The sequence below is a fragment of the Cyprinus carpio genome, chromosome A5 (genome assembly GCF_018340385.1).
Source record: "Cyprinus carpio isolate SPL01 chromosome A5, ASM1834038v1, whole genome shotgun sequence".
NCBI classification, from domain to species: Eukaryota; Metazoa; Chordata; class Actinopteri; order Cypriniformes; family Cyprinidae; genus Cyprinus; species Cyprinus carpio.
This window is the reverse complement of record NC_056576.1, coordinates 14,688,240-14,700,384: the sequence shown is the minus strand read 5'-3', so window position 1 is coordinate 14,700,384 and position 12,145 is coordinate 14,688,240. Positions and strand designations below refer to the sequence as shown.

Here is a 12,145-nt window from a genome sequence, read left to right as displayed (position 1 = left end):
CCGATGGACTGCGTCTTGTCACTGACATTATCACGATCATGTCGCAGTATGGTGCCTCTAGTTGTGACTGGCAGGTGAGTTGAGCAGCTGTAATTGTAACACAAAAATCCTAAATAAATAACTGAATTTAGTCATTTTTAAATAAATGTCCATTAAACTTATTTACAGTCTATTATAAACCTATGTTTTTCAAACATGACATCAATGTGTGGCAGCCTGTGTCAAGGTCAAGCACACTTCTGAATGGTTGGTGTAAGTTTCATAAAGTACATTAGAATAGTAGACATCATAATGGTTTGTGGCATTTTCACATCATTATATGTAGACTAATTCCTAATTGGCAAGTATCAGTTAGTGGTGGCACATTTGATTAAAATGTTTCTTTTTCACTCTCTCATTTTTTTTAGTTATGGCCTCTGCATAGTCTCTATATTATTTTATAATTACAAATATTACAGCTTACCTGTCAAATCTATGCATAAAAGGAAAACATGCATATTTAAGTATTTGAATGCATTGTACAAAGCAGGCTACTGGAAATAAACTTACAATGAGAAATACACATTAAGGGACATAAGACACATTTTAATCTTAATATAGGAACTCAATATTTGTTGAACAAATTAACTCCGCGATGTAATCGTATGTTTGACAGCAACATACTGTTAATTAATTCAATATCGTATATAAAGGGATAGTTCACCCAAAAATGAAAATTCTGTCGTCATTTACTCATTTACCATTGACTTCCATAGTAGGAAATACTATGGAAGTCAATGGGAACCACCAACCGTTTGATTACTAGCAATCTTCAAAATATCTTATTTTATGTTCAACATAAGAAATCAACTCATACAGGTTTGGAATGACATGAGGGTGAGTAAATGATGACAGAAGTTTCATTTAACATCAAGTGACATGACATCTGACGCACAGGTGCCTTTAGCATATGCCTCTATGCTCACTATCACTAAAACCAACAGCTCGTGCTATTGATTACATGTATATTTGCATAACATTAAATAAAATAAATGTTAGAATTGTAGCTACACCGTATAACATATAGACGTGACTAGTGAGCATTTTAAATACTCTTTATTACTGAGCGCGTGTTTTGAATTCCTCAATACGTAACCTACTACCTATGTTTGTAATTCATATGAACAGTGTAGAGTAAAATGTGACTGACTGGATTAAAATTATGAGCGTGAATAGTGCACGGGTGATTTTGTAGCAGCGCTCTCCTCTCGCGCCTGCGGTCGTCGCTCCTGCTCTCAAACTTGCTGCTCTTCGTCTCTCTGTTATCGGGGAGAGAAAGAGCGGGGAGTGCGCTGTTTCTCTCTCCCTGCCCCAGACCCTCCTCCTCCTCTGGTAGCCCGTCCATCTCAGAGCATCGGCGGTGAGTTTTATGGGGAAAGGATCGAGTCCTTTCTCACCGCAGTTCCGTGCTTATCCTGCAAACAGCAGCAGCAGCAGCGGCGGCGGCGGCGACGACATCATCATCAGTCTGCGGCAGTGGACCGGGGCAGGAGGAGGATGAGCGAGCAGGGCAAGAGTGCTGCGTCCACGCCAGCGAGCGGGACACCAGCCCCGGGCTCGGACACGTACAAAGGCTGGCTCTTTAAATGGACTAACTATATCAAAGGTTACCAGCGTAGATGGTTCGTGCTCAGCAATGGACTGCTGTCCTATTACAGGTAAATAATACGCGTCCCATATGCACCAGTGTTGATGTCATTCATTTATTACAAGAATGCAATATATGCTTATATTTGGGCTATACTGAGATATGTTAGTATGCTGTTGTCTGGCCGACCAGTGTAGAGATCTGTCATGTCAATGCAGGACATGAGAGCTGTCAAACACATGCGGACACTCTGCACTTCATGAGCGCGTCTCTAGTGTGGACAGATGCTAGTCCACCTCAAAACCCTCGCATCACTTTATCACCGTGCCTTTCTTTTAAAACAGCTTAAATATCATTACGAGCGGATAAACGCCTGTCTCGCTCATTAAATGACAGCTGTACGCTGTTTAGATTAGCGCGTCAGCTAGCGCTCATGCTAATGTTAACTGATATTCTCATACAGCGATTCTCTGTGACGCTTGAGAGCGTGCACTTTAATATCTGACAACCGACTTTTGCGTGTGTATGTGGGCGTGTCTTACAAGTTTAGGTTTAATCCTACAGTCTATGGTTTAATCATATTTCTAGCTTGTTGTTTTATTTTTTTATTTTTTATTTTTTGTGAACTTGGTAGCCAGTCATTTTTTATGGTCCAGTAAACCAGCCTATGGCCTGTTACAGATGTGTTAGCCAGTAACAATCCCTTACAGACATTTACCATGGTAACCAGCTTCCCTTAAAATATAATATGAAAAAGAAGGAACGAGAATCACATATTCTCTCTCTCTCTCTCTCTCTCTCTCTCTCTCTCTATAAATGTAGCTCTGTAGATGGGCAATCTCTCTCAAACAGCAATATAAACAATGTACTCTTCAAACAGCAAAACTACTCTCATATCTTTTGTGTGTGTGTGTGTGTGTGTGTGTGTAACAGCATCTCCAATGTCAGGGGCTGAGACATCTGATGTGAAGCTTATGCATGCAGTGATACAGTATCTCTTTAAAATTTAAACCTCCTTCACGTGTCACCTGTGAGCTTGGCCCGTAACACCTGTTGTTATAGAGGCCCTTAGTAAATGGTAATCATGTTTCATTTCTCCCTTTGTGTCAGAAAGACAGGTGGATCACATGAGGTAACTGTCACAAAACCTATTTACTACTGTCTTTTAATTGCTTCATTGTTCATTTAATGATTTAGTCATGCAGTAATATTGCCCATTGAAATGTATAAGTCAGGGGTTCTCAAACCTCTCCATGAAGTATCCCCAACATTGCATGTTTTGTATGTCTCCCTATATCTGACACACCCACGTCAGGTCTTGCAGTCTCCACTAATGAGCTGATGAGTTGAATCAGGTGTGATAATTGAGGGAGACATACAAGACGTGCAGGGCAGGGGGTACTCCAGGACAGGTTTGAGAACCCATTGCTCATTATGCAACTAGGAGGATGGTATGCATCCAGGAAAATGATAATGTCTGTTCCTTGAGCTATAAAGATTATAATTGTCATAAAGTATCCTGCTGCTGGTGATTCTGCAGTCTCTGAAATATTGCATAGCAGTACCCTTAAGATTATCAGTCACTGAAATTTCTAGCAGACTTTCCTGCCCCATATTGAGCATGTTGAAAATATTGCCCATCTACATTGTTTCCAACAAGTGCATGTTGGAGTTTCTTTAAGTAGAAGGAGGAGGAAATGGACTTCCTGGAAACATCTATGGGAGAAATCGTAATGCTCATTATCACAACTGTAATATGTAAATGCAAGTCTGACCTTGCAGCCCTTGCAGTTTTAAGAGCATCATCTGTGTTTATTCTAGAATGCGCATTTGTGTTAGCTGGAACAGCATGATAAAAATGAAGGTAAAGAAGCAGAATGTATGATACATTTGTTGTCAGATTTTATTGCTTATTTGTAAGAAATTTTTACATAATACTGAAGCATCATTCAACAAATAGTCAGAAACATGAAATTATACTAGTCTAAAGTAAACAAAAGATATGTATAATGTGAACATTAAACCCAAATAATTACATCAGAATTCAGAATATTTATTTCAATCACTTTTTTATACATGGTATCACAACTAAATGTAAAGTAAAACTGAAAGTTGAGTTAGTAACACCGTGATACACTACAGACTTGCTTTCCACTCACTGATCTGTCTATACAGATTATAGATGATTATATTATCTATATTATAGATCATTGTTGCCTCCATGTTTCAAATTGACACACCCTGTCCATTGTCACAACTCATCTACTGAATTCTGAGTTTTCTGACTAAATATGTCTTTGCTTGGTCATTCATTTGCATAGAACGCATAATTATGATAATTTTCGACTCCACTTGAAGGTTACAAAGAAAATAGCTGGCCTGGGGTGTTACAAATATGGTCACCAAGTAAACTGACTTGCTTTATGTGCCCTTGATCACTGATCACCAATTACAAGACACCACCCCCCAGCACTGTGGAGAATCAACAACTGGCAGATGATCTGAACGAGTTTTATTGCAGGTTTGAAAAAACACCATTCACACCTCCTGCAACCCCCCCTCCCCGCTCCAGCACTCCAAATCAGTGAAGATAACGTGTGTCAGGTCTTCAGAAATCCTATGGGGACCAGCTGGCCCCCAAATTCACACAGATCTTCAACAGATCACTGGAGTTGTGTGAAGTCCCCTCATGCTTCAAACACTCCACCATCATCCCCATCCCAAAGAAACCCAAAATTTACTTAATGACTACAGACCTGTGGGTCTAATGTCTGTGGTCATGAAATCATTTGAAAGACTGGTTCTGGCTTATCTGAAGGACATCACTGGACCCTTACTGGATCCTCTTCAGTTTGCCTACAGAGCAAACAGGTCTGTGGATGATACTGTCAACATGGAACTGCATTACATCCTGCAACATCTAGACATACCAGTGACTTATGTGAGGATCCTGTTTGTGGATTTTAGCTTGGCTTTTAACACTATCATCCCAAACCTCCTCCTGCCCAAATTAACTCAGCTCTCTGTGCCCACCTCCGTCTGTCAGTGGATCAATAGCTTCCTGACAGACAGGCAGCAGCTAGTGAGGCTGGGAAAATTCTCATCCAGCACCCGTACAACCAGCACTGGTGCTCCTCAGGGCTGCGTTCTCTCCCCACTGCTCTTCTCCCTGTACACTAACGATTGCACATCTAAAGACCCCTCTGTCAAGCTCCTGAAGTTTGCAGATGACACCACACTCATCGGCCTCATTCGGGATGGAGACGAGTCTGCTTACAGACAGGAGGTTAAAGAGCTTACTGTTTGGTGCAGTCTTCACACCCATGGAACTCAACACACACAAAACTGTGGAGATGACCGTGGACTTCAGGAGAAACCCCCCTGCTCTCCCCCCACTCACCATCATGAACAGCACTGTGACTGCAGTGGAGACATTCAGGTTCCTGGGCACCACTATCTCTCAGGACCTGAAGTGGGACAATCACATTGAGTCCATTTTTAAAAAGGCCCAGCAGGGGCTGTACTTCCTTCACCAGGTGAGGAAGTTCAACCTGCCACAGGAGCTGCTGAAACAGTTCTACTCCGCCATCATTGAAATGCATCCTCTGCACTTCTATAACTGTCTGGTTCTGCTCAGCTACCAAATCTGACCTCAGAAGACTACAGAGGATAGTCCGGTCTGCTGAGCGAATCATTGGTACCACTCTTCAAGAACTGTACTCATTCTTCATTCTTCAGAGTGAGCCAAAGGGCTAGTAAAATCACTCTGGACCCCTCATATCCAGTACACTTCCTCTTTGAACTGTTGCCATCTGGTCAACGCTACAGAGCTCAGAGCACCAGAACGGCCAGACACAGGAACAGTTTCTTTCCTCAGGCAATCCATCTCATGAACACTTAACAATAATCTTGGAACACACAACACTATGTACATTACTTATTAAACCCATACTTGTTTTCATTTCAAATTTGCACATATCATACCTGTACATCATAATTGTCTATATTATATTTTGTGTTTTGTCTATTTTGTCTATTTTTTTATTATTCTTTTTATTATCTGTCCTGTCTTGTCACTGTCATTCTGTTGCACTGTGGAGCTTCTGTCTGATTCAGTCTTCAAAATTATACCTACCAGCTAAAACCTGAATGCAACAAGGCATACTGAAGACATTCAGGAAGTGTGTTTGAGAGCCTTTGTGTTATCAGAGCTGTATTGTACACAAACTATGACCTAGAACGGATTGTTATCAGATGGTCACGAGGGTGATCATGATAGCGTCATGGAGTAGATCTGTAGTCAAGCAGCTAATGAAATAAGGGCAGAGGCTCTTGTAAGAGCACTGAGGCAATGCCCATCAATCTGTATCTCTACTGGGCAGACCCTGTGGGCCTCCTGACACTTCACACAGTGGGCCACAGGGTTTCTTCCCCCTCTGGAGAGTCTGAATGGAAAGCAACACTCTGCTGACTGTGAAAGAAAAGAAGCATGTCTCTTGCTGCTCTCCTCTATTAATAGTCTATTATGGTGGAAGGTGATTGCAGTGGTGTAAAGCTAGATCTGCTGTCATCGGAGAGCTCTGGCAATGGTGCAGACATAGCCATTACAATGGAGTGTCTGGATAACTTGCTGTGCTAATGTCTGCCAAATCAACCTGCCAAATAAGCTGTTGGGGAGCCAGGAAGAGCAACAGTAAATGTTTGAATATGTTTTAGAGCCAATGTATGATAACAGTCAATAGATTATGAATGGCTTCTTTATAATTCCTTGGTGTGATTGGGAAAGTAACTGTTAACTGTTAACCTGAAAACTAAATTTCTGTCATCACTTACTCACCCTCATGTTGTTCCAGACTGTATGACTTCTGTGCCACACAAACAAAGGTATTTTGAAGAATGTTTCAACTGTTTTTGTATGGACAAAAACACCCATCATTTTTTTTAAGAAAATGTCTTTCTTTTTGTCCCACAAAAGAAAGGAAGACCTTTTAGGTTGTAGTTGAGAGACTTCTGGACTCTTATTTACTGGAGAGCATGGGGAATGAGATAGTATGGGATGTGATTTAGACGTGAATCTGTATCTCTAGCATGAGCATGTGCACTACACAGTGCCACTACTCAAATACAGGAGATGTACAGTGGATATAGGAAAGAATCACCTCTCTTTAAAATAATCATATTTTGTTGCTTTGCAGCTTGAAATGAAGACGGACACAGTTTTTGTTTTATCCAGCTGTATTTACTTAGTGTAACTTATAACATCCAAGTGAAAGATATAAGACTAGCCTACCAACATGTCAGGAAAACAACAACAACAGGATTACTGAGTTGGAAATAGGATCACCCCTTTGTGTCAGTATTTTGTTGAATCACCTTTTGCTTTAATTACAGCCTTTATTCTGTTGGGATATGTCTCTACTAACTTTGCACATCTAGACTTTGCCATATTTGCCCACTCTTCTTTGCAGAACTGCTGAAGTTCAGTTAAATTTGATAGTGACCGTTTGTGGACTGCAGTCTTCAAGTCATTCCACAGATTTTCAGTGGGGTTTAAATCTGGCTCTGACAGGCCATGCAAGGACATTCACCTTTTTCTCCTTCAACCACTGTGTGCTCAATTTTGCTGTGTGCTTTAGGTCATTGTCATGTTGGAAAGTAAACCTTCTTCTCATTGACAACTATCTAGCAGAGGGCAGCAGATTTTCCTCAATAATTTGATGGTATTGGCTATCAATTTTTCCTTCTGTCCTACAAGTGTGTGAGGCATTTTATGGAGGACTGTTTCCTGACCCTGCAGACTAGCCTACAATGGGTCTGTGATCAAAGGCTGTTCTATAATGTGGGGCAGTTTCAACTTTGCAAGGACAGTCTGGCACTTCTGACTCACAGCCTGTAAGTAAATTTTTTATATTTAAAGAATTTGCCACTGATGATTCAGACGCGAGTTTTGAGCAGTGTAGAGTAGCGCTAGTTGTTTGTTGTTTCTCTGATCACAAATGCAGTCATGGTTTTATGTTTACGCGGCGCGATATGCAACGCAACACGTAAAAACAGTATAAGTCATTATAATCAGTTATTATGTCCCCACTGGATACAACAAATGCCTCATTTGTAATGGGTTTTATTGGTTTTGTCTGGTCGTGGCTGGAGACGGCATCACAGTATGGTAAGGGTGTAACTTCTGTCATATGCTTGAGGTATTCAGCCACTTACAACGCACTGGATAACTGGCCAATCAGCATACACCTCGCTTTTCAGAACGATGAGCTTTGTAAAAGTCGACGCGTTTCAGAAAAACGGGGCATAGAGGAGCAACAATAATGTACATTATAATGAAAATAATGTGTTTTTTGAACCTTAAATCACATAAACACATTGGATTACACCAAATACACAACATAATGTTCTTTTTAGCAACGTCATATGATCCCTTTAAAGAGGGGTGATTCTTTTCTATACCTACTGTATTTAGAGTGTATATTTTATGCCTACGTTTTTATTAGTCGATTAATGGTCAATGTATTTTAGTTAGTTAAGTAAATGGAAAGATTTGAATCTTTTAAGCAAATATGCTTCATGCTGATAAAAATGCTCAATTACAACATCCTACAGCACTTAAATGCAGAGATCAGCTGACTCGCACTCTCTATAGGTGGCCTATGTATCAGCAACTTCTTATTTTAGCTGATATCAGTCTAATGGTCCCCAAGCAGGCATTTTATAAAAAAAAAAAAAAAAAAAAACATACTAAAACTTTGTGCAGTTGAGCGAATACAATCTTATATTTATATTGCACAATTCTACAGTGTTTCACGTCAATACTTCTGTTCCTTGTATCAATATTTGTATCTATTTTTAATTTATGTACACTACCATTAAAAAATTTGGGGTCGGTAGGATTTGTACAATGTTTTCCAAAGAAGTCTCCTATGGTCACTAAGGCTACATTTATTTAATCAAAAATACAGTAAAACCATAATATCGTGACATTATTGCAATGAAAAAGAACTGTTTTGTATTTTAATGTTTTAAAATGTAAGTTATGTGATTGCAAAGTTGAATTTTCAGCGGCCATTCCTCCAGTCTTCAATGCCTCATGATCCTTCAGAAATCATTCTAATTTTGTGCTCAAGAAACATTTCTTCTTCTTAATAATAATGTCTTTGTGAAAACTGTTATAAATGTTTTTAGGATTCTTTGATGAATAGAAAGTTAAAAAACACATAATTTATTTAAAATATAAATCTATTGTAACACTTTTGATCAATTTAATGCACCCTTTTTTGAATAAAAGTTTTTTTTTTTTTGTCTTATTTTATTTATTCCAAACAAAGTGTACTTTTATTATTTGCATTTTTGGTGTATGTTTTCTCCCCAGTATATTCAGAATTTTTGGTTTTGGCCAAGAATTTTCTTTTCAGTGCATCATTAGTCTTCATATCGTCCTCCCAAATATGACAAGGATTTTATTCAGGACATTTCATACTTTCTTTCTTTTACTGTGTCAACCACTGACAATCTATTAATCATCTGGGACATTAACATCCATGTATGCTGCCCATCGAAACCATTAGTAAAGCTGTTTGTTCATCTTATGGAATCTTTTAACCTAACTCAGTCTATATGCGATGCTACCCATAGATATGGACATACTCTTGATTTAGTTTTATCTATGGGTCTGGCCATTAGTAATGTGGTCATAGTGGACAACTGTACATCTGTCCATAGATCTCTCATGTATAATATTGATCTGCCAGCTGTTATCTCGAATAATAGATCTGCTGACTGTTATTTACATCCCTTAAATGAGACCACAGCAAAGCATTTTGCTGAGGCTTATCAGACAAGCCCAGGGCCTGCTATCATTGAGGCTTCTGTATCCTCTCCAGATATAGAGGTACTGACTGCTGTTTTAAATTCTGTATGTGTGGACATTATGAATGACGTAGCTCCACTTAGACTTAAAAAGTCTAAACCTCAGTCTCAGCCATGTTTAATGAGGAAACTCATGCTCTTAGATGGGCCTGTAGGAAAGCTGAACGTAGATGGAGAAAAGACAGGTTACAGATTTCTTATGAGATGCTAAAAGATACTCTTAGCACTATATTTCTAATATTTTTCAGACTTAAATTAATAGAACTGCCCATTGTCCAAAAGCTTTGTTTGGCACAATAAACTTTGTGCTAAACCCAGCTGTAACTCCCTCTTCAGATTCCACTTCTCTTACTAACTTACTAAGGTTTCTTGAACCTTTTTGTGAGAAAAATTGACAATATAAGAAAAGAGACTGTCCTCTCCAATATGGTTCTCGATTCTCCTGTGCTACATTCTTGTACATTTGACTGTTTTTATCAGGCCTCCCTGCCAGTCCTAGCAGACTTAGTTAAGCACATCCCGTTCCACCACAGTTTTTAAAAGATTTGTTTGACACCATGGGCACTAGTATACTTTCCATTGTGAATTGTTCCTTATCCAAGGGTTATGTTCCATCTCAGTTTAAACAAGCAGTGTTTTCTCCTTTTATTAAAAAACCTGGCTTTGAGATTACAGAGTTGAACAATTTCCATCCCATCTCTAAACTTCCATTTTTATCTAAAGTTTTAGAGAAGGTAGTTCTGACTCATATTACCCCATTTTTGTGGGAGAATGATCTCCTGGACAAATTCCAATCTGGCTTCAGAGCTGGTCATTGTACTGAGACTCTGCTAAAAGTGTTAAATTATTTATTATTAGCAGTTGATTCTGGGATGGCTGCAGTTTTAATTATGTTAGATCTCAGTGCCCCATTTGACACTGTCGACCAGGGGTGACAAACTCAATTTCTGGAGGGCCGGAGCCCTGCATAGTTTAGATTCAATCCTAATTAACCCTTTAGCGCGTACGATCACACCGGTGTGATCAGTCTTGGCTGGTCCCTGAAGCGTACGATCACACCGGTGTGATTAGAACTTTCAGTGTGTCACGTCATCAACTGCTGAATTTAAATCCGCTTTCGCGCTTTGGCTGGCGCAGAGCCAGATCAGATGCGCTGAGCGCTGGACATATTATCACAAATATTCAGTGTTTTCAACCATATAATGCTTATTTTAGGTTTCAGATATTTAAAAAACACATAAGTACTAGCAAAAACATACATTTACAGTTTGTAAAATACACGCTGATGTCTATGGAAACGGCAATAATGACCCTTACAAATATAATCTGACTACATGTTTTTATTGATATCATATACAGATGTGTAGGTAACTATAAAATTTATTCTGCCTTTCTCCGAGTTTACCTGAGACATACTTTAACGTGTTTCGGGAGGAAAGGATGAATTTGCGTGCTGTAAATCCCACAGCTCGGATTCAGCGCGAACTAACATGGCGGCGCCCATCACCCGGTATAGATCAACTAACACGGTCGATATAAAAGTGTTTAAATCTACCAAATATATTTACTTGCACATATTTCAGAATCGGAATATCAGATATACCATAATATAGTGAGTATGTTTGTGAATATTTTGAATAAAAAACAGGAAAAACGAAAATAAAAACGGTCCATGTGTCAATACAGATCTATTTTGGCTTTGGTGTGTCACATGACAAGCATGACGCGTCGCCATGGAAACAATAAGGCGGTACACTCTAAATAACGGTCGCCTGAAAAAGAACTCACGCCGGGGTCTCAGCTTGAATATTTTAAACTCACGTGCGAAAGGGTTAAACACACATGATCCAACTAATCAAGTCTTTCAGGCTTATTTGAAAGCTACATGGTATGTGTGTTGAAGCAGGGTTGGAACAAAACTCTGCAGGGCTCCGGCCCTCCAGCAACTGAGCTTGACACCCCTGCTGTAGAGCATTCGATTCTTTTAAAACGGTTGGAGTGTGATGGTTTTAATCATATCTTACGGATAGAACATTTTTGTTAATTTGGCAAATGTTTCATCCTCTGTGGTTTCCTTAAAATATGGCCTTCCTCAGGGCTCTATTTTGAGCCCTATGTTTTTTCTTTATATATGGGGTCTATTTGCCATTGACACAGCATTTCTTATCACATGTATGCAGATGACACACAGATTTATCTTCTGCTCAAGGTTGGAAATGAGCAGTCTTTACAGTCCCTGTTGCAATGTCTAGACGAGGTTAAAGGTTGGCTCTCAAATAATTTTCTTCAGTTTAATGAAAAAAAATCTGAGATCATAATATTTGGTCCTTCTAAGGCTAAAGAGAAGATAGCCAACTCTCTTGCCCCCCTAGAAATGACAGTGAAAGACAGTGTGAGAAACCTTAACAGGCTTCATAATGGATTCATCTCTCAGGTTTGATAAACAGATTAATTCTGTTGTAAGAAGCAGTTTTTATAAGCTTAGAATTATTTCCAAGCTAAAACCTTTTCTGAGTTTTAAAGATTTGGAGATTGTTATTCATGCTTTTATTACTTCGCGACTGGATTACTGTAACTTACTTAATGTAGGGATCTGTCAACGGCAACTATCTCGATTGCAGCTTGTGCAGAATGCCCCAGCTA

General features: G+C 39.3%; 1 protein-coding gene across 1 annotated transcript in view; it reads left to right on the top strand.

Moving 5' to 3' along the window:
• Positions 1 to 1,264: 1,264 nt before the first annotated feature.
• Positions 1,265 to 12,145, top strand: part of LOC109090226 (oxysterol-binding protein 2-like) — a 65,981-nt gene continuing 55,100 nt past the window's right edge. The window contains exon 1 of the mRNA XM_042754502.1: positions 1,265 to 1,697. Within this exon, the coding sequence (XP_042610436.1) occupies positions 1,537 to 1,697 (161 nt within the window). The 5' untranslated portion in view covers positions 1,265 to 1,536. The remainder of the gene's footprint in view (positions 1,698 to 12,145) is intronic.